The sequence below is a fragment of the Gordionus sp. m RMFG-2023 genome, chromosome 5, assembly GCF_954871325.1.
Source record: "Gordionus sp. m RMFG-2023 chromosome 5, tfGorSpeb1-WG-v2, whole genome shotgun sequence".
Lineage (NCBI taxonomy): Eukaryota > Metazoa > Nematomorpha > Gordioida > Chordodea > Parachordodidae > Gordionus > Gordionus sp. m RMFG-2023.
The window spans coordinates 9,640,533-9,662,831 of NC_088779.1; the positions used below are offsets into that span (position 1 = coordinate 9,640,533).

Sequence of the window (22,299 nt, forward strand, 5' to 3'; positions counted from 1 at the left end):
AAATATCTCCGATTTAATAAGCGAAATTGTTATGCTTCAGGTTTTATCACCATTCAACGTATTGTTTTAATGTTTTTTCTTATGAGTGAAAGATATGTTGCTTATTACACTTTTTCTCAGTAAAATTTATAAATGGTTTTACAACATATATTATTTTATCCTCATTAGAAGTAGCATTTATAAACTGGTTAAAACCAAATTCTTAAAAGAGTGAACAAAAGTTGTTTGCAACAAAAAAAATATATTATTTAAACCGTTTATTTGAAGACAAATTTATTTTTTCCAAATTTTAACCCAATAAAACTATTAAATATTGTGATGCAATTAAATCATAAAAAAAATTAAACACTATTGATAATTAGATTCACTTTCACTAAGATATAAGAAACATAAAAAAAATATATAATAAATACAAATATATTTCTCTCCCCTTTTATAGGGTTCTTAATTATAAAAAAATATTTCAGAAAATGGCGATTAAAAATATATTTTTTAAAAATTAAAAACGGAAAAACGCTAATAATTAAATTTATTTAAAAGTAAAAATACACAACATAATGATTAATGAATTAATAAATTAGGTTAAATTCAGACTTACATATATCCATGACAGTGCCAATCATTAGTCCTTTAGCTCAAATGCGGTTAAATCTGGCTACCGAAGTCCCATATTTTTGCATAGGTCACGTGATGATTTAAAATCTCAACGTCCTTATATCTTTATGTTTAAATTAACCAGGTTTCTTTATCAGTATCCATTTCCTAATTTCCAAATTAGACAGGTTCTTTTATCAGTAACTTTTTTCTTAATGTCCAAATTAGACAGGTTCTTTATCAGTAACCATTTTCCCAAGGTCCAAATTAGCCAGGTTCTTTTTATTAGTTACCTTTTTCCCAATGTCATGTAAATGTCACTATATTATTAGTATCTATGTTTTCACAATATTATTTCCCATAATAATTTTTAGTGGATCATCAATTTTCCAAAATTAATTTCACATCATTACAAATATTCATAACATGGAATTATTTTCCAAATGATTATAAAACATTTAATAATCATAATTTTATCATACTCATTTTTAAAAATTGTATTGTGAATGTACTTCATTCTTCTGCAATTTCATTCAATATTAATCAGCGCTAACATCTTCATTTGTACCAAAAAATAAATGATTTTATTATTTTCTTTTTTTTGCAAATTCATCCATCAACCAATTTTTCTTTGTCAGCAATTATACTAATTAATCCAATATCAGAACTAATAAGATATTTTCCAAGGTTTATTCATTTTATCAAATTTTGTAAATTTTCCGATTGACTTATTTCTGATTCACAATCATATCTTTATCTTTATTGATTTCATGAAATATCCAATACATTCATATTGCTCAAACAAATATCACATTTGTGAAATAGTTCATGCTTACTATGATTTTTCAATCATTCCCCATGATTTATTTCATAAATATCTAATAGATTCATATTACAGGTTCTTTATCTCGTCGTCGCCAATTTAATAAATTAGATTAGATTCATACTTACATTTATTACCATGACTGCGCTAATAGCCTATATAATATTTGGGATAATTCATACAACATTTCATAAATCCATAACAATATATATAGATCCGGATATCACATTATAATAGATGCTATGGTTGTTTTATAGTTAACCTTCATCCATATATTAATCGTAAATATATATACAATCATAAAATATATATAATCATAAAATATACCTATTTAACGAATATACTAATTTATAATAAACAAATAATATAATGATATATTCATACATAGCATAATATCAATTATAATTATACACGATACACTTTTCACGTTATTATAATCATGACATATACAAGCATAAAATTTTTATTTTATCTTACTTCTATATTTGTTTTAATGATAAAATTTAATAAAACAAAATGGATGAAAATAAAAAAAATTATTTTGAGAATAGCTTCATTAGGTGGGAAATTTTTTTTCATTCTTGAAATTTCACACTCATTCCGTTCTTCCCTGTAGATATTATATTTCGAGGCAGCAAGATTCGTTTCCATTTTAATTCAATGTTTTATACCTCCTTTAGAGGATATCACTTAATATATGAGCTTTCCGTTTGCCACTTACAAAATTTATTAATAAAACCCTTGGGGATTTCTTTGTTATTAATTTCTATCAAAACTATACGCTTAACTTTTGATGCAAAACACCCCGTATAGCATATATCAGAATTTAAGATGTTAAATAGTATTCTGGGTGAATATTTACATTAAAAGCTTCTGCAAAAGGATTTTCCCTCTCATCACCTAAATGAAACAGGAGATAGCAGTGGCGTAGCTAGGAATTTTTCTTAGAGGGGGTCCATACATATAAAACCCTGATGGGCTTCGCCCCCAGACCCCCTTTAACGGGCCTTCGGCCCTTTCCTCCGGCCTTCGGCCGGGTTAATCTTACAAATCATAACCATATATCTTCTATAGTATATAATAAATATATTTTTTAAATGCATCAATAATATATCATTATAATTTAATAGATTATTCTCAATGACTTTATAATAATACCATCCAGAATAATTTCAATAGTAATATAATATCCTTCCACAAACATCAACCAGAAAAATAAAAATATTAATGGCATTTATTTGATATAAAGTCACTTTTAAGTCTTTTGAACGTATAATCTAGAAAAAAGATTTAGCTCTGGGAGGGGTCCAAACCCGAAAACCATCCCCGTAGCTACGCCACTGGGAGATAGCAATAAAAATATGAACATATTTACAAGCGATTTTTAAAATTTAAACGAATAAAAAACCCCAAACGGGGTATAATGAGCCTAAATGGGTTAAAACCATAACTTAGCTTTAACTTAGATCATTAGGCAGAGTTTAAAATTTAGTTATTGGTTTTATATTGGATTACGAAAGTGAAAAAAATTGTTGTGATTGACAATATTATAGACTTGCCGCTAATATACATAAATAAAAACAGGAATAGGAAAAAATCCCCCGGAAAAAAACCCATGGGAAAAAAAATAAGAGTATGCTTTTATCATTTGTATCAAAGTACCCATAGAAAAATTCAGAAGCTAGGTCTAGAAAGCCAATACAGGACCAATAAAACTTCAAGCTTCTTTTGGTCATGAAAGATGGTTTATCATTTCTTCCTTTATGTGATATGAATGAGCTATGCAATGACATTCCTGAGATGGGTTATTTCGAGCAATGGTAAGGATATTTTTGATTATTTCGATAAAAATTATATCAATGGAGTATCAAAGGAGGTCACATGAAGCAATTCTCAATCCCAGATACGTCAAATTGAGCCTCGACTTTCCAGAAACTTGAACGTGAATCAGAGCACTCTATCCGACGTAGAGCGTACATCTGTTGGGAATAAGCACCCATCAATGTGGGTATTGATTTAAAAAATAAAATGCCAGGTGGCTACCGATGAAACCACTCTTGAACGATGGCGTGTAGTTAGTTGAACACGAAACAAAATCGTAAAGTTACAATACCCAGATCTAGTTAAAATAAATATATCTTAATACAAAATTTTGTCAAATTTAATATCGTAAAGGATGGATTTTGTATTTTTTAAGTAGGGTATATGAGTAATCTCTAAATAATGAATTAGGGCCTACAAAAATTTAGCTTATTAATAAATTATATTTTTTTCTAAAACACTAATTTGCCTATATACCTTATAAATATGAGTATATCCATTATAATCCAAATAAAAATATACCTATTTTATTATGTCTTCTATAAATATGAAGAAAAAAAACTCCATGGGTTTTCCGGGATTCATAAAAACAATTTCGTTTCCCATTCCTCCCCTCTCCTTGTATAAATATCAAATTTTAAACAAAAAGGTTTAAAAATTTAGGGAGTCAAACCAAATTTCCGTATTTTATATGGAAGACTAACACTTCCAAATCCTAATTGTATGTTCAATCCTTTTATTATTTTTGCATGGTCCATGTTGACTGTGTCGCTTAAATTTAATTATTAAAATCAATATAATTTTCAATTATTCTAATTTAACTGATAATAAATTATATTTTGGAGAATACTAAATAGAACAAAATAAATTAAAAAAAACAGATGTTAATATTTTACCCTAAATTTTGTAAATCCTAATTTTCTTATAACCCTTAACCTGGCTTAATTCTTCTATTAAACGAATAGAAAATGAGATGAGAACTTCTCATTTTCTATTCGTTTAATAGAATAATTTTTTTTTTAAAGTTGCAATTAAAATAAGTATCATTATATAAATTTATTACTAAAAAATTGTGTATACTGAAGTTATGTTCACACCATTAAATTGTAAGATTTAATGGGGATTCTAAATATAAAGTTTACTAAATTTTTGCTCAGAACAAATTATTTAAAACTAATTTCCATGTATATTGCCATTTATTAATTTTATTTTCCTTTGCTATTTATTAAAAAAATCTCCCTTTTTAAGGTAGTCTATAATTTAAAAAAATTTGATTATCTTTTGAGGGAATATTCATATCACCAATAATGAATTTTAAACAGTAAGTGTAATTTTGACTAATATAGTTTTTATTTAATTTATAAACAAAAACTAAAAATATAAAATATATTACATCTAATAATAAATATACACAAGAAAATAGGAATAACATATTGACATATATTTTTTAATTTATGAACAAACTAAAAATAATATATTGATATTCCATCTAATAATATATATACAACAAAAATTAGAATAACATATTGTACATGAAATATTTTACAAAAAACCCATTTAATATTGGAATATAATCTAAAAATTTTTACTAATTAAAACATGGAATAAAAGCTAGAATTGTTCATTTCTAATTTGATTCCGACATCCTAATTAAACAGGAAAAAAATTATATGTTTTTTTATCATTTCTTTTTAATTATATAAATAATATATTTACACTTCAATGTTTTATAATATTTTTGAATGCTTTTACACCCTAAGAAATAATAAATTGCTTAAAGTAATATTTTCCTCTTAATAAACTTAATTCATTTATTTAGATTAAAATTAATATCCTATAAAGGATTAGATTAATATCACTTTTTTAAGAAATTATTATCTTTCTCACCTACTCTTTAGAAGAAAGAAAATAAATTCTAATATAAAGAGTATTTAACATTATTAAACCAATTATCTATCCTTATGGCGTCAAATAACATGTGATCTTTAAGTAGGGTTAGAGCTTTCAGCCTAGCTTTTTTAACCATCCTTTCATTTTCCTCTTTTTGTTCAGGATTGGGATTAATGAGAGAAGGCTTCTCGAATTTAACCCAATCATCGTAAGCCGAGAGATCCGGCGATTTTCTATTAATATTGGGGGTCGTTTTTTGAGTCATTCGTTCAATATACCTATGAAAGGGAAGTATAATCATAATGAATATGCATTATATTCCTATATTATAAAGATTCAAAATTCACAAAACAGATGCTAGTTAGACAAGAACAATATACACAAGTTAAATATTCTTTAAAATAAATAGCGAGCTACTATAAATACCAAGTAATAAATTTAGAAAAATGTATCAAAAGTAAGAATCTAATAGTGTCTTATTTTGATTAGACTCTCTATCTTTCTCGATATTTAAAAAAAAACATAAACATATTTTCATACTGGATGTATACGTCAGAATGCTTCAATGTATTTTTGTAGGAAGGTGGTGGAACCACAAAAAGAGGCTTAGTCAATCTAATAGCATTATTATTAATGTTTTGATTAATTCTATGACCAGATTCATTGTTCTTAAATTGATTGTTGTTCATCATATAAGCAGGTAAATTTCCGGAAGATAATCTCTGAGCTGCCATTATATTTTGGAACTTGACTTGATTATCATTTCTAAATTGATTATTAAATTCTGGCCTTGTTTGAGCTTTAAAATTTTTAAGGCGTGTTTTATGGATAAATGAGACATCTATGAAATAATTAACTGTTAAAAAGATTTAAATATCAAAAAGAAGTTTATAGACGATGTATCAATTGAATTCAATCCTTTATAAATATACACATATATTTTTAAAAAATAATGCATGAAAAAAAAAAAAATACGAACTCGAAAAGTGAATTTGATTGGTAATCAGCGAGGGATTAATTGTTTGGTTGTTGTTAAGTCCAAACTTGGAGAACATGACCGAGTTGTCGGTATTGAAAGCCGTAGGGAATATGGTGGGTCTGTCACGGGATGTTATGAAATATGACTGATTGTTATTGGATGCTTCTTCTTTAATTAAATACATTGTATAATTAAATAAATGACTATAGTTTTCTTCGTTTAAGCGACTTATAAATTGATGTAGCGTAAGAAAACATACCAATAAATGTTTCTCAAATATAGCAAGTGTTATATTTTTTTTACCTCTTTTATACGCAATGTCTATGACAGGATATTTAGAAAACAACCCCCCCCCCCCCTCAAATTCCTATATCTACCTAGTGTTATTAAACGTGCAGATTAAGATTTTAGCCAAATAATATAAAAGCCTCAAGATTTGGCAAATAGAGATCCAAACCATTTTGCCCTTTATGAGCAAATTCTTCAGGCTGATATAATATTATTTTGACTAAAATCTTAATCAGGCCATTTTAAGTAAAACTAATACCTACCCCACCCCACTTCCCCAAAACAAAAAAATATTTTCGTCGCAGTCATGAATTACACGTTGTTAAATATAATGATACTCCCTTCATATATTTAAAAATTATAAATACTCTATTTCCAACTACACAAAGAGTGAATGTAAGAGAGTTGCAATTTAAAACAAGAATAATTAAAAAAAACCCTCATCTGCAATGAATGCAATGCATTATTATAGTATATTGTTTGGCATGAATATGAGTTTGCTAATAGAATGTCCAACCCTTTTAAATTACATTTAAAAAAATATCAGAAAAATATCCAAACAGAAGTTTAATTTGAAAAATAATGACTATGATTGCAAGCAATATATAAATTTGGTCGATGTTATATCAATATCATTATATTATTATAATAGGTCTATGATAAAAGTAATATATTTTGCCCTATTTTATCTATAAATTTAATAAGTAACCCCCCAATAAATTTATACAACCTCTAGCCATTTTGGAAAAAATTAGCAAACTTTACCTAACCCCCCCCCCCCCCCCATGTAGACGCTGTCTACATCCATAATAATTTTAAAATATCATCAGACAAAGAAAAACAAATAGTGAATTGTAAATAGAGGCCAAAACTACCTGTAACTCGCTTAATGAAAGCGGTTGATCCTAAACAATATTTAAGGTTCCAACGTTTTTCATATTTAATATTCTAATAATAATTAATAAACTTTATAGATATGGAACCCATATGCATTTAAGAGAATAAATCTGGCAATAATATAGGTTAAATTCGATATTTTTTTTAATCCCGAGAATCAACAAAAAACCTTTCATAATCAGGGATATATCATAGCTCAAACCTATGGAATTATCATCCGTTCCAGCGTTATTCGTATTATTGCTATTGTAATTGGGTAGTCCTGACAGCGAGAAAGAGGTGTTGGATGAATCGTAATCGTCTAAAATGCCTCCCGACTTCGTTCTGAATAAATTACCGACCGTCGTATTGCCAATGGAAAGGTTTCTAGTTCGTAATTTTATGGTGTTATTAAAGTGTTACTTTCAGTTACATCACTAAAAAATGTAACAGGTTTCTCACGTTACTTGTTACATTTTTCGAAAAATAAGCGATTTGAATAATTTAAAAGAAAAGTTATATTTTATGAAAGTTAGGGTGTTTGGGTGCCCCGTCCAATAAATTAAAGACGGGAAGAGACGAACGCTTGATACATTTCTCCTAAAAAGTAGGTAGTGATGAGTATAGTTGGGTAATGGCTATTCGGCTCAATTTTCAAGCGCCTCGGAGAAAACTCATTAACATTAAGGCGTTTAAATTTATATAAGTTTCTTTCAAATTTGAGCTGTAATCTTACTAACAAAAACCTAGAGGTCAAATTGATAGTTTTCGGCTAAAAACTAGATTTAGCCGATTTATTGTCAGCTAAAAATATAATAATTACCCAACTATAGTGATGAGTAACTACTTTTAAAATCTCCAAAATGATGAGTATTTAAAAAAAAAATGAAGAATGTTTAAAACTAGTTCAAAAATATCAAAAATAAATTTTCTCTCTAGTCAATTTTCTTATCACTAGGGTTTAATTGAAGCGTCTCAATATTAATAAATTTAGAAATTGTTTTAATTGACATGGAAACGCTCAATGGCTCTAATTAAGTTCTAGTTTTATATTATTCTAAATAATTTTTTAGTAAATAAAAAATAATTGCATACTTGTTATTCTTGTCAAGAGTTCCGTAATTGATAAGATAATTTTTAAAATGGCTGTCCTTCAAATGCTTGATCAACCTTCCCTGTGTTGAGAATGGTTTAGGTTCCTTATCTTTACCATTTTTCCAGCAATCAGACCAATTACAAGTGTATTCCCCATCTGATCTCATCAAAAAAAGGTAATAAAAATCTAAAATGGAAAGGAATTTTCTTCGCAATTTAATATTCCTTTAATCATATTGAGAATGGAAATACTATATTTTCATTAAAAAAAATCTAAAATGGAAAGGAATTTTCTTCGCAATTTAATTATTTTGTTGATGATGCGTTATAATTAATATTTTATAAAATTTACCAATAGATTTAACGTGATCGGTTTGTAGAGTAACATGGTCAACCAAATCCTGTAAATGTTCAAATCTTATGTCGCAATCAGCCCACATACAAGCGTAAAACCCGCTACCATTACTTGAGTACTGTCGTTTGTTGTGAATTTTAGAGAAATAAATGAAAATATTGAATTTCAATCTTTCAAAAATCACGATCTCTGCCAATAATTACAAATCTTGGCATTTTTACTTATATTTTAAAATTTTTGTAAAAAAATTGAATTATTAGAATTGACGCGGCGGAGATGGAATCACATCCTACTCCAAAGATATTTTTACAAAGAGCCCCCTTCACTATCCACAATATAAGATTTCCAACTCATTGATTTTCGACCACCTTTGATTTTTTTAGCCTAGATTTAAATTCAAAAATTATTAATAATCTCTTAAAATATAATATTAATTTATGAAAAAAATTTAATTATAACTTCTTTTTTTTTTATAAATTACAAGAATATAAATATTTTAAAAATTGTCACGGCACACGTAATAACGTCCAATATGGTAAGATCACAAAAAATGTTAGCTCATGTTAATTTATTTATTATAAATTTTTTGTTAAATTAACTATCGTCTACTAATTATTTTTTGACAAAATTTTATAAATTCAATCAATTAATGGCCCTTTAAGGTTACTATTTATTCAAAAACATTCTATGTATAAGAGTTAATTTATTTTTTATAAAATCGGAAATATCCAAATTTTTGAGATCGTTATTAAGAAGAAAGAAAATGGTGGCAGAAATTTAGTAAAACAATTAGCCATAAGTTAACGCCATTTTGCCAAAATCATTGTGTTAGTGCGTTATGTATTTGTTGAAAGTAGACAAGTAGTGGGGTACTTCACTACTTTAAAAAAATATAAATTATAATAAATGAACACGAAAACTATTAATTAATTTTGAAATTTATAATATAAACCCAAACCATCTGGTGTATAAATTAGTGATTTGCTTTGGGCCTAATTTTTCAAGCCCGGACCAACCTGAACCAATTTTTTTAAAATTTGCCCCGAAAATCCGACCCAAAATAAAAACTATTTGTCCGCTATGCCCGGCCCGATTTTGTTTAAATAAAGAAAAATTTAATGTTTTTTTTATTGTAAAAAAAATATATTAGCGTCTTGTTTACAAGAATTTTAATAAATATCTATTTATTTAATAAAATGTCATGATATCATATTTGAAAATTGCCCGACCCGATCGGCTCGAAATTTCTAAAAAATGCCCTATCGAACCGATCTTATATTTAAAAAATAGATCCGACCAGGTCTGAAACACATTTAGCCATATCATAATAAGGAGAGACATCAGCAACATAAATAGTTGGGTTCCCATTTAATATGTCTACGCAAATGGATATCGTATATGAGTCAGACATTGATAATATTAAAGAAGTGGAAGTTACACTTGAAGAATATGAAAGTTTTGTTAACAATAATAGCAATTTTCCTTTCCCTTCTGAAAAATATTTTCAACTACATAAGTCGACTAAATTTATCTGTTTAAAATGTAGGAATATTAAATCCTCAAATAAACCTAGCAGTTATAACCTTAAGAAACACCTAAAGCTAATTTTTATCTTTAAATTCTAATAGTATTTTTATTTTTTAAGTATGTTTATGCCAAAAATTTCATAGAGATAGAAAAATATCTGAATAATTTTGGTGATGACACCTCAAAAACCAGAGACCAGCAGGCCCGGGTAGTATTTTAAATTTTTTTAAATAAGCCCGGGCCGGGCCTGAAATTTTTTTAAAAAATATCCGGACCGGGTCGTATATTTTAAAACCAAATATTTGAAATCGCCATTATTAGCTATAAAAATCAAAAATAAATAATTATGGCTTAGAAATAATTTTAAAACATATAATCATGCTATAAAGATAAAGAATAAGTGAACACAGAAATAGCAGACCTATGTTCCTCAAATAAATTTTAAAACTTCAATAATGCTATACAGATAGAGAATCCTTAAAAAATAGTGAACATGGCAATAGCAGAGAAGCCTTTATCCATTTATGAAACACTTCCATCTATCTCACTAATAAAGCCTACCATTCAACGAGCTAGATCGTTCTATCTCTTACCCTTATCTATTCATGCCAACAATTCTGATGTTTCAAGGTAGCTATAATAACAACTAATTCTGGATGAATATTCTTCAATCGGATAGTAGGGATTTACAACTACATAAATTTTCTAGCGCTCAGAATCTGACCTTGATGACAGAAAAGAATTACTGGTACACTGACACTTAATACACTTCTTGTGTTAACTTTGGACAAATCATGTTTTCAACTATAATAGTTATATACTTAGACATGTACGCCGACAGCATTTTCGGCGGCGGCGTTTCTTTTTTTAAAATGATCGGCTGGCGGCGGCGAATCGATTTAGACGCCGCCACAAAAATCAGGCGGCGTCAAATATTTTTCTAACTTAAATTTTTTTAAGTAAATTTATAAATTCATTGGAAACACTTTTAAAATAAAATTTATACTTTATTATGTTTATAACTATAATTTAATGATTTTATTAAGTTATAATTATCATGAATAAATATTATTTTATTAAGATTTAAAGGACATAATAATGATCTTTTAGAGTTCCTAGTGAGCCCAGCTATAGAAAATACACGCTCGCTGGGTGTGCTTGTAGCTGGAACGCACAGGACCTTTCTAGCTAATATTGAAAGTTTAGGAAGATCCAATGCTCTTATCTTCAAAAAATCTAAGACATCTTTTATCTCCAAATTATAAGGCGGAAATAATGAATAACACTCTTTTTCTAAACTAGTTAAATAGTGTTGTTGTTCCAGGTTATTGTTTTGAATAGATGAATGCTTCGTAGCCAATGACTTAAGTTAATCGAGTTTTGAAGCAACTTCCGTCGTTTTACATTCGTTTAATTCGTCCGTGTAAGACCGTAGAGAGGTAGCGTGTTGACATAAAAATTCAACCGGAGTAATATTTTTTTCCTTTAAATATTCATTTACTATGTTTATTGATTGAAAACGCGGATCCAAAAGTGCTCCTAACACCTAAGTAAAAAAAATAAAAGAAAGAATAATGTATAAAAAATAATTTATGTATTTTAAAATACTACCTGAAGATCGGTTATTGGAAATCTATGATCAAATTTAGTAAGCATATTTTGTTTAAGGAATGCTATGGGTGGACTATCATTTTCTTTTACAATTAAATGATTTTTAATTTCACTACGAAATAATAAGGCTAAATTTATAGTAACTCCTTTTTGGACAGATAAAAATTCAACAGTTTGTTTGAAGGTTTTAAGAAAATTTAAAAGTTCATACACCAAGTCCCAATCGGAGTTAAATAATTTGAGATCCGGTTTCTCCATTCTATTTAATAGAATATTTATAGGATTTTTGTTATTGCCAGTCACACTTTCCAGCATTATTAAAATACTATGCCAACGTGTAAGCACATTTAATTTTAAGGTTTTATGTTTTTTCTCATATGATTTTTGATTTTCACTATCATCATCATACCCCAAACGATCTTCATAAAAAGGATCATTATCATCCAAATCTAAAATTTGCGATGTATATGATATCGATTCAAAACATTTTCTATTTTCTATATCGTTTATATTTTCAAAATCCGCTGTTTTGAATCTTAAGGCAACTATAACTTCTCTAACTTTTTTAATGAGATTCTTAATTTTATTAACTTTTTTTATTCCATCGACTGTCACTAGATTATGTAATCCATGCCCCAAACATAAATGATGGTCATATTCTCCTAGACGAACACTTTTTTTTACATTGGGTCCTGCATCCGTAACCATTTGAATTTTCTTGGACCCTAAATCAAATTCATTTTCAACTTTTTCTATTTCGGAAAGAATAGTTTCAGAGGTATGTTTTTGGGTGACATGATGTGTCGCCAATGTATAAAATACAATATTAAAATTATTATCTATTTCGTGAAAAGTAAAGGTGATATAATTTCGCCGTCTATATTTGTCTGTCCACATATCAAAAGTTATAGCACAAAATTTAGGACCTACTGTTGTAATTGTTAAACCAAATTACAAAGCCGAAGGATATTCAAATCTACTCAAGAAAAAAGAATTAAATTTCGAATGCAAATGATTTAAAGAAAGAGGAATAAAAAAGAATGATTATTCAAATTAAAGAAAGTTCAAGATTTTTTTCAGTTTGTTTGTAAAACATTATGTAAATCAATTATAGAAAAGTATATATATATTCGAGGATATTTGTATAAGGGAGATCATGATTTTACGAACTTAATTATAATTTTTAATTTTAATTTTTTATTATTTTAATTTTTTTTTAATTAATTTAGTTTGATTATATTTTTAACTTATTATTTAATAAAGAGTTAGTATCATTTTAGTTCTAACTTTTCTGATTTGACGAATATTATAGAAAAATATATATAATCGAGGATATTAGTCTGATTTAGTATCATTTTAGTTCTAACGAGGATATTAGTCTGATTTAGTATCATGTTATTTTAACCTTTCTTATTTGACAGCGATTTTAATCTCTCAATCCTTAAAAAAAACCTCAAAATGTTACACCTACATTAATTTGTTGGCATATTTATGCTTTCATTGATAAATAAACATCATCTAATCCACTCCGGCTAAGTGTAGTTCTGTCAGGTAATTCTTTGGCATCTGAAATAATGCCATATTTCTACATAATAAAATATTATGCCATAAAAAATTCTAAATGTGGGATGTTATAAAATAATTAAATATCTTAACAAATAAAAATTAAGATTGCCCTATAAAAAATTATAATGATTTTACAAATAACCTTTAGAAAATCTTGCATTCCAGTATTATTTATAGAGGAGAATGGCATTAAATCCTTGCAACACATGAGAACATAATTCCTTACCAGAATCCATTTTTTTATCTTTTTAAGGGTCAGTTGTATCTTTTACAATGGGTTTGAAAAATAACTTTAAATTTTGTTTAGATATTTCTTCTTTACATGATAAATCATGTTTGTCAAGTAAATGTTTTATTATATTTGATGTGCTGATATTTTTTGAAAAAGATTTGATTGGATAACTAATTAAAAAATTTACTAATATTTATAAAATAATCAAAAAATTTACTCTGAAAATGAAGAATTATTTATCCTCACCATCTTTATCAAGTGCTATTTGCAAGAATATATTACAAAAGACTTTATCTGTAGCAACACTGGTTCTCTTATTATTTGTGTCAGTTTTTAATATTAAGGATCCAAAATGTTTCCATGCAAAAGAAGGTTTTGCTTGCAAGGATATACTATATTTTGTTACAGGGTATTGCAATGCTGCATCCATTATAATTGTTTTAGTCCTGGTATTTTTATATATGTTATAATGGCAACAAAATAAAAATCATTAAATAAAATTTCTATTATGATAAAAAATAAATTTTATATAACGAGTTGTAAATTATTTGAATCAAAATAAAAGAATAAAATATAGATTTACCTTTTCAAATTTAATGTCCTAATCTTATTTTATCTAGCACGTTGGTCACAAACCTGCCCAAAGTGAGCGAATAAGGATTGTTACAAATCAAATTTATAGCAAATAATATTTATTAATTTTAAAAAATAAAATCGCATTTTTTAATAATTCAAAAAATATTTAATATTTTTCTTATATTCATAAATAATATATAAAATAAATAATAAAAAATATGTATCACGCCGCCACGCCGCCGAATTTATCGGCGGCGGCGTGTTGAGCGCCGACACTTTGGCGCGCGGCGTCGGCGTGGTCAAAATCATCGGCGGCGGCGCATTTGACTGGAGGCGCACATGTCTATATATACTATACTAACCATTTATGCTCTTTGACCTAATAAGCCAGAAATATATAGTCGACTTGAGTATTCTAGAGTTCCATATCCATTTTATTTGCTCAATGAATTCCTCAATGCTATATTCTTATATACATCCACAAAAAATGTTAAAATTGGAATAGTCCTTTGTTTGAAATATTACATTGTGATCTTCTATTTAAAATACAAGAAACTTTTCTTTTTTTTAAAAATGGATATAGAAAACCATAATAATAAGCCGACGATATATCAGGGTTTTAGAGGAAATAAAAAGGTTAAAATAATATGTGTCCTAAATCTATAATGATTGATTTTGAGCAGGAATATACGATAATAATTTAAAATTCAAACCGATTTTATCAAAATTTTTTAAAAAATCAATAAAATAATTTTGGTTCAAGGGTGCACGATCGGAGTCTCCCAAAATATTTTTCACAAATTTTGGACTTATATACGTAATGTTGTTCGATAACATTATGCCGAATTTAAATGTTTAACTTTTACATAATACTTTTTTTTGAAGCTATTGATTATAGCTAAATATCCATATTAAAATATTGTAAAATACTATTTCATAAAATATTTATTTTAAGGAATAGGTATCGCCAAAATATTGAAACTAGTTTTATGGAAATATGGCATACATAATTAGTTTTTATCATGTTAACTTACATCGGGCCCGTCGGGATAGGCCGAATTGGACGAAGAAGGAGTATGAAGCATGGAATTGGAGGAAGATGGAGCATGAAGCAACGGTAAGGACGAAATGGAAGGCTTTTTAAGTTGTTGGCTGCGACGAATTAGTTTTTTGATACGTTTAGCTAACCTGTCATTTGGAGTATTACCACCAGCTGATACATTTTGTATACATATAATAGAAATGCAACCTTAATTAAATTATATCTGATGTAGGGTGTACTGGAATCGTTAATATTTAAATCATTTATTGGCGTATATGTTTTTTATTCAATTTTGGAAAGACTTGATTACCCCAGAATTGTATTTCACCTCCAAGCATATGTATAGTACATGCCCTTACGAGTTTCAGATAATTTTGTCATAAAATTTTGAATAGACAAAATTGCCAGAAATTTATAGGATATGATTATAAGTCCAATACAACGGCTGGAATGATAATAAAATCAAGGTTTAAAACTAATATATAGAAAATTATAAATTAATATTGCCCACTCGTATTATTGAATGCGTTATCGTAATTAAAGTTGTTCCCGTCTTCCAAAAGAGCTCTAAGCTCGTCACCAAAAACAATGGCTTTTTCTTCAAACGATGCCTTTTGATCGGCATTTAATAGTTTCCATTCATTGCCTATGAGTTTGCTATTTTAACAATTATAAATAAATTAATACAATTTTTTTTTAAAATTTTACAGCTTATAAAATAAATTATTAGAGAAATAATGTGGCTAAATAAAATTTTACGGATCTATATAAATAAAGGGGGGTATTATCATAATGTGAAAAATTGATATAAATACAACATAGATACCCTTAAATTTAATGATTTTTCGTCAAATCTAGCTAATTGTTTAATAATTTATAAGTTTTAAAGTATGACATTTGAATGAACATACTCTCCCCCTCCCCCCTTATACAAAATATCTTAAAATACTTCTAATCATTTCTATAATGTCAATTAAGAAGAGATGGGAACTTAATAAATTTTGTTTAATCATATAAAAGGTCAAAATACGGCCTTTCTGACAGGCATAGTTTAGATTATTAAAAAAATTCCAATTGGAGAAAATCTATGTGAGGGCAAATAACTCTAAGGTTTACAAAATGAAATAACATATAGAAAAACTTCCAGAATAGAATTCAAATATTTTTTATTATGCCAAAATGAGGGTGGGGGGGGGGAATGCAAATGAATGAACGGATGGGGAAGTTTTGGCCTTCAATGTTAAATGGTTCGATAGCCATTTTGTCAAGCACTTATATTTATTAGCGTCTTTTCTTTATCAAAAGAAGAATTTGGCGGAAAAAATAATGTCAATAAATGCAAATCCATTTATAATAATTCAAATTAAATGTAACTTAAATAAATATTTTATTTTTAAAAAATTGTCTCATGCTGTTTACATAAATATTATTATGAAGGGCGAAATTGTATATTTGCTATAAATATAAAACTAAACTTTTTTACACAATTTAAATATAATAATTGGCACAAACCTAATATCACCAAATTTCAATTCGGGATATTTCTCCATAAGGAGTTGCCTTCTCTCACCAGAATAAACAATGTATCCACTTGGTTTGGCTTTCTTTTGAATCTGAGATATTAAAAAAAAATTATAGGCATATTTTAATCTCTAGGATAGGCTTAGATAAATTTTGCATAAAAATTTCCGTGGAATAAACTTTGATATCATTTCAAACCTTACAAATTCTCCCGATTTACGAATAAATGTATAATAATATCAGAATATTATTTGGTATACAAAATAGTTAACTCTTCCTCTTACATATTTATAATCTTCTTCATCAAGCAGTAGGCCTAAATGATCTAGGCAAAATTTCTTCAAATTATTTCCTATAGTATTTGAGCCATCGTTGACTTGTTTTTCTTCTTTAAGATCGAGCTTGGTGTTAGAATAAACATTGTTATCAAAATTATCAGGAGCGGGCCCTAAATTGACACCTGAATTAAAATTAAGGCATGTCAAAATTCGGGTAATCAAAAAAATATAAGAACGTAAAATAAAAGTGTAAGGGATTAGGTTATTCCCCAAAATAAATGAGATTATTAGATATGCGATGATCATTATAATTTAGACAAAATAAAATAATTCCCTTCTTTTCCCAAGATTAATTTCGAACGGTGTAAATATTATTTTTTTCGATTTATAAAAAATAAAACCCTATTTTAACTCAAAATTTTTAGTTACTCCATTAAATATAAACGCATATAAATCAAGATAACCGCTCGTAAGTCCAACACCACCCGCTCCCCTCTCGAGGGATAAAAATGTGATCATAGAGTTTTACAAAAATAGACATTTACATAAAACATATTAATGTGAATAACTTACCTAAATTTCCGCCGCTTTCCCCGCTCCCAAAAAATACCTCGGAAACGCTTGGTTCACTGATATCCGTAGGCATCGTTTTTCTGGCCAATAAACTACTAAGGGTTGAATTCTGAAGCAAATGAGAGTTGGAACCTATATTGGTATTCTGCGCGTTATTCGGCATAAGATTTTGTGGTAAATTAGAATCGGGAGATTGAACTGGTTCATTGTATATTTCGTCGGCGTCAAAGTGGTACCACTCGTCCAAAAGTTGAAGTGGAAGAGAAGGTTGAAATGTGAGCTTTTTTCGAAATATTTTTAAATAAAAAAAAAAATTTAAAGAGAAGTGTATCAATTGGGCATTATGTGATAAGGGTGTTATTATATTTTTATTAAGTAGTATACCATAGTAGGTGGTGTGTTATAAAATTCGATTTGGCTATATAAAAAAAACAACTTTTAGTCAAACAAATATTACCCAAACCTCGACTCGAGATGTTGCCGAAAGGTTAAAATTGTGATTTAAACATTTTGTTTGAATCGTTTAAATTGAGACCTTAAACAATACCAGTGGTAAGTAAACCTATCGAATAACTAATTAACCAGATAGTGATATGTTTTTGAATAAATTATTTAAGCAACCATCCAAACGATTTTCTATTTACTACAATATTATCTAATTAGAACGAGAACTAATCACGTGGATCGTTCTCGAATGAATATTTAATTTAATAATTAACATACGATATCCAATATATTAGGGCTCAACTTGATATTACTTTGTGGCAAAAATTTTCATAAATCAAAGGAGTGATAACGTGCTTATCAGCATTATCGCCGCTGCCTTCGTCCATGCTAAAACGATACCTACACACGTATATATCTTTCTCTTCGATTTCCGTTGGCCATTCTTTTCAATAAAATAATTTATTAAAGAATTAATACTGTGATTTCAGTTCAACATTTATTAATGGAGGGGGGGGGGTGATTGATAATTGATTTAGGAAAAAATCGAAAAACACTTTTTCAAAATAGGGCAATTTTATTTATAAAGAATTAAAATTACCTTATTTAAATAAATCTATGAAATACCCATTTGCAAATTCTTTTATACAATTTAATCGTTATAAAAAAATACCTTCAATTTTTTTAATAAAGATTATAAAATTAGTGAAACTCAACCAGAACCGATATATACCGCTCCACTTTTTCGAAAAAGTTGGTCGGTTTTGGATCAAAGTTTTGACACTTTTTAAATAAAAAATCTTTTAACTGGTCACGGCACCAATAAAAAAACTGAATATAAAAAAAATTTGATTTTTGAAAAAAAAATTCAAAGAATTTTTGTCAAATTCTGATTTTGATAGAGCAAACCAAATGTAATCAAGTTATTTTATCCGTCAAAATTACTCCGGTTAAAAAAAATAAACTAACGTACTCTTAGAAAATGTTTCAGCCCCCAGAACGAAAACCCTTTTCACTACCACAAAATCATTATCCATTTTGGTCGGTGACATGGAATCTATCAAGTTAAGGAACATTGTCGGTTGAAAATCTATAGGTGTTAAAAACACGTCTTTGGCGTTCTTAGTGAAATTTCCGGGTACGTAAGGATCAAAAAGAAATTTGAGCTGTCCGCTCAAGATGTAATGATCATTTTCGGGCTTTCGCAAAGAGTCTATCCTTATTATGTAACTATTTTGGGGGCTTTTAGCATCGTTTTGGCTGTTATAAGAATTATTTGTACTAGTTTTCTTGTTTTGACGGTTGGCGGATGAATAAGATATTAACACATAATCTCCTAATTTCAAAGGAACATAAGAAATTGGAGAGGGCGTGGTGCTAGAGCATTTGGTATAAATGGGCCAAAAAACTTTTTGCATAGGTATACCAAGTGAGGCACGTGATTTGTTGGGCGAAATTGTAGGTGGTTCAGTAAGGGGTATTTCCTGAAAATAGTTTATAATGTAATGTATAAGAATTAGAAGGGTAAAATTTTATTATGTTTAAAAATTATTATTATCACTTAAGCTTCCGGTCTTTCTAGAAAACGGGAAAACTTTTGATTAATACTTAGTGGAATTTTTCAACACACGCTGAGGATTTACAGAATCGGCCTATTACCCAACTTATAGTAAGGTCATTTATACTAGTTTATTTAGTTGGCGTAACCTTTCTGCGTTAAAATATAAATTCAAGAGTGATAAAATTGTTTTAAAGCGTAATAAATATTAATAAACGAATAACTTTGTTCATAAATTAAGAATCTCAAGCTATTTATATTATTAAGATGTTTCTTTATAAGAATTTTTAGGAATAAAAAAGACCCAAATCAAATAAAAAATAACAAACTTCCTGATTGGGGTCGGGAAAGTTGGGAACATAAGAATTTTCTTCCAAAAATTGGGAATACGTTTTATCTACAAAAACCGATGGTGTAGTCTTAGGCAATATTAAAGTTGCATCTCGTTGGACAAAAGTTATTTTATTGTGATTGTTATTTGATTCGTTGGAAGGGAAGGCTGATATATGGTTCCAATGCTAATAAAATATATTTAAATGCGTTATGATCCGAAAACTTTATGCTGTTACTTATACAATATGATCTTAATTGTTTTTTTTTTAAAGAAGGTTTTAAATGGAGAAAATCTGCTTTAAAATGTGTGAAAAAATAAAATGGTGCAACATACCAATATTATGCTAATTATTTTTATTAAATTTTATAAAATGGTGTATTTATATATAATCAAATTAGAACGTCAGACTTTAAACAAAATAAGCAAATAAAGGAAAATTTGCCACATTTAAAATAATTTAATTTATTTAACATATTGGATTTAAATTGGGGCCTTAAATTGAGAATATTTTGATTTCTCAAACATTCATGGCGTCCATTTTGATTTGAGCACCGCTTTTTTAATATATGATAGATATCTCATGATTTTTGATCAATATTAATAAAGCCAATATTTTTGAAGAGTTTTGTTTTTCTATTATACCATATACATGTATTATAAATGTTAAATAAATTAAAAGTATTTAAGATGTAATAAATTTTGCTTTCAAAAATTATTTGTTAATAGCCCGTGGTTCTAAATCGATGTAGGATAATAGTATATATATGATTTGTTTTAAAAAAACATATGCGATTGCTTTTAACTGTAATTCAAAGGGTTTTTTTTAGTAAAGATTGAGGCGTTTTAAAAAATATATATAACGAGTTTGAGTTTTAATTTTAAAAGGGTTCAATCCGAGAATAAGGGTTAGTGGTTAAGCGGGTTCGGTTCTGATTATCTTAAAAAGCAGCAATGTAAATCTTATTTTTATAATAATGAATTCTTTCTTTCTTTCTTCCATCTTTTATACGTAAGAATTTTTGAAAAATAACAGTAACAGATTATAGGAAAAACAATGTAGCCAGAAATGCTAAACCTTTCTTTTTTTTTAAAAAAAAATAAATAATCTCTAATGAATTGCAAAATATTATTCATATCTAATTTAAAAAAAAAATCGTTTTTTTAAGGTTCGCATATAAAATGAATGATTAAGATGGTGCAGGGCTTACTCAATACGCTAAAAATTTGCATTTGATTAGGTTCGGTATTCAGGATCCCCCCCCCCCCCACCTAACCGATCTTGTATTTAAAAATAATATTATTATGAAATATTATAAGATTTGTTTACTTTAATTTTCTTGAAAGCTTTAATTTTAGTAAAATATCTGGATTCGCAGACATAGACGTTCTTGGATTCAAATTCCTAGAATATCGAAAAAAATATGAATAATTGAAGTTTAAAAAAAACAAAAATCAATAAATGAAGCAAAAAAGAAATGAATCGAAATCATAATAAAATTATAAACAAGGGATTAAAACTTAATAATACATGCGCATTTATTTTGATTTAAAAAACGAATAGCATAGTTTATAAGAATAATTTTCCTGACAGGGCTCTTCTTGATTATTCAAAAGCAAAACAAAATGATTTGTTTTTCGGAAAACCCCACCTAATTTTAAACCAATTTATAAAAACTGTTACCATAGGTTTATATTTGACGTAATCCTTGAAGAACATCACAAGACATTTACCCAATATTTTATGGGCATCCAATTTGTCATAATAATCGCTTTTGAAAACTTCCTTTACAATATATGGGAAGGGGGAAAAAAGGTGAAAAAAAGGTTTACAAATAAATGTCATGCAAATTTAATTCTTTAAAATCATTTATAAAGAAATAATTATAATTTTTCATATTATTAATAAATTATTTACCCCCCCCCCCCCCATAAAAGAAATTTATTAATAAAATTTGAATTAAAAAATAGTAATTCCAAAATCCGTGATGTAGTGTCATTCTTTCTCTCTTTTTTTCGCCTCTCAGACTAATTATCTCACTATATATTTTTTAAAAATAAACCTATCCTAATATTTAGGTTCTTATAACCTGATTATAAAATCTTTTGCCGGCAGGGTGAAAAGTTTCGTAAGGCCTGTAAAACCAACAACCTTGAACATTAAGCAAGCCAGTTTCGGGATCCTTCGAAAATTGTTGAACGCACAATATATGAGGATCAGGAATACTCTTTTCACTATAAAGATATTATATCAAGTCGTTAGTTAAATTGGTTTCAAAATCTATTTTCATAAATTTATTTTATAAAACTAGTAACACT

The 22,299-nt window shown here is 27.7% G+C and overlaps 1 protein-coding gene across 2 annotated transcripts in view; it reads right to left on the bottom strand.

Moving 5' to 3' along the window:
• Window positions 1–4,748: 4,748 nt before the first annotated feature.
• Window positions 4,749–22,299, bottom strand: part of LOC135929388 (uncharacterized) — a 38,700-nt gene continuing 21,149 nt past the window's right edge. Inside the window, exons 18-35 of one of the 2 annotated variants that reach the window (XM_065465939.1) lie at window positions 22,071–22,215; window positions 21,665–21,766; window positions 21,311–21,385; window positions 19,979–20,167; window positions 19,065–19,575; window positions 18,406–18,536; window positions 17,648–17,927; window positions 17,081–17,256; window positions 16,788–16,888; window positions 15,787–15,932; window positions 15,268–15,446; window positions 8,719–8,839; window positions 8,367–8,523; window positions 7,495–7,658; window positions 6,108–6,272; window positions 5,669–5,927; window positions 5,185–5,406; window positions 4,749–4,884 (exon numbers count right to left, since the gene is read on the bottom strand). In XM_065465939.1, the coding sequence (XP_065322011.1) occupies window positions 4,866–4,884; window positions 5,185–5,406; window positions 5,669–5,927; window positions 6,108–6,272; window positions 7,495–7,658; window positions 8,367–8,523; window positions 8,719–8,839; window positions 15,268–15,446; window positions 15,787–15,932; window positions 16,788–16,888; window positions 17,081–17,256; window positions 17,648–17,927; window positions 18,406–18,536; window positions 19,065–19,575; window positions 19,979–20,167; window positions 21,311–21,385; window positions 21,665–21,766; window positions 22,071–22,215 (3,142 nt within the window). In that variant the 3' untranslated portion in view covers window positions 4,749–4,865. Of the gene's footprint in view, window positions 4,885–5,184; window positions 5,407–5,668; window positions 5,928–6,107; window positions 6,276–7,494; window positions 7,659–8,366; window positions 8,524–8,718; window positions 8,840–15,267; window positions 15,447–15,786; window positions 15,933–16,787; window positions 16,889–17,080; window positions 17,257–17,647; window positions 17,928–18,405; window positions 18,537–19,064; window positions 19,576–19,978; window positions 20,168–21,310; window positions 21,386–21,664; window positions 21,767–22,070; window positions 22,216–22,299 lie in introns of both variants that reach the window. The other variant, XM_065465938.1, reaches the window with a different exon arrangement.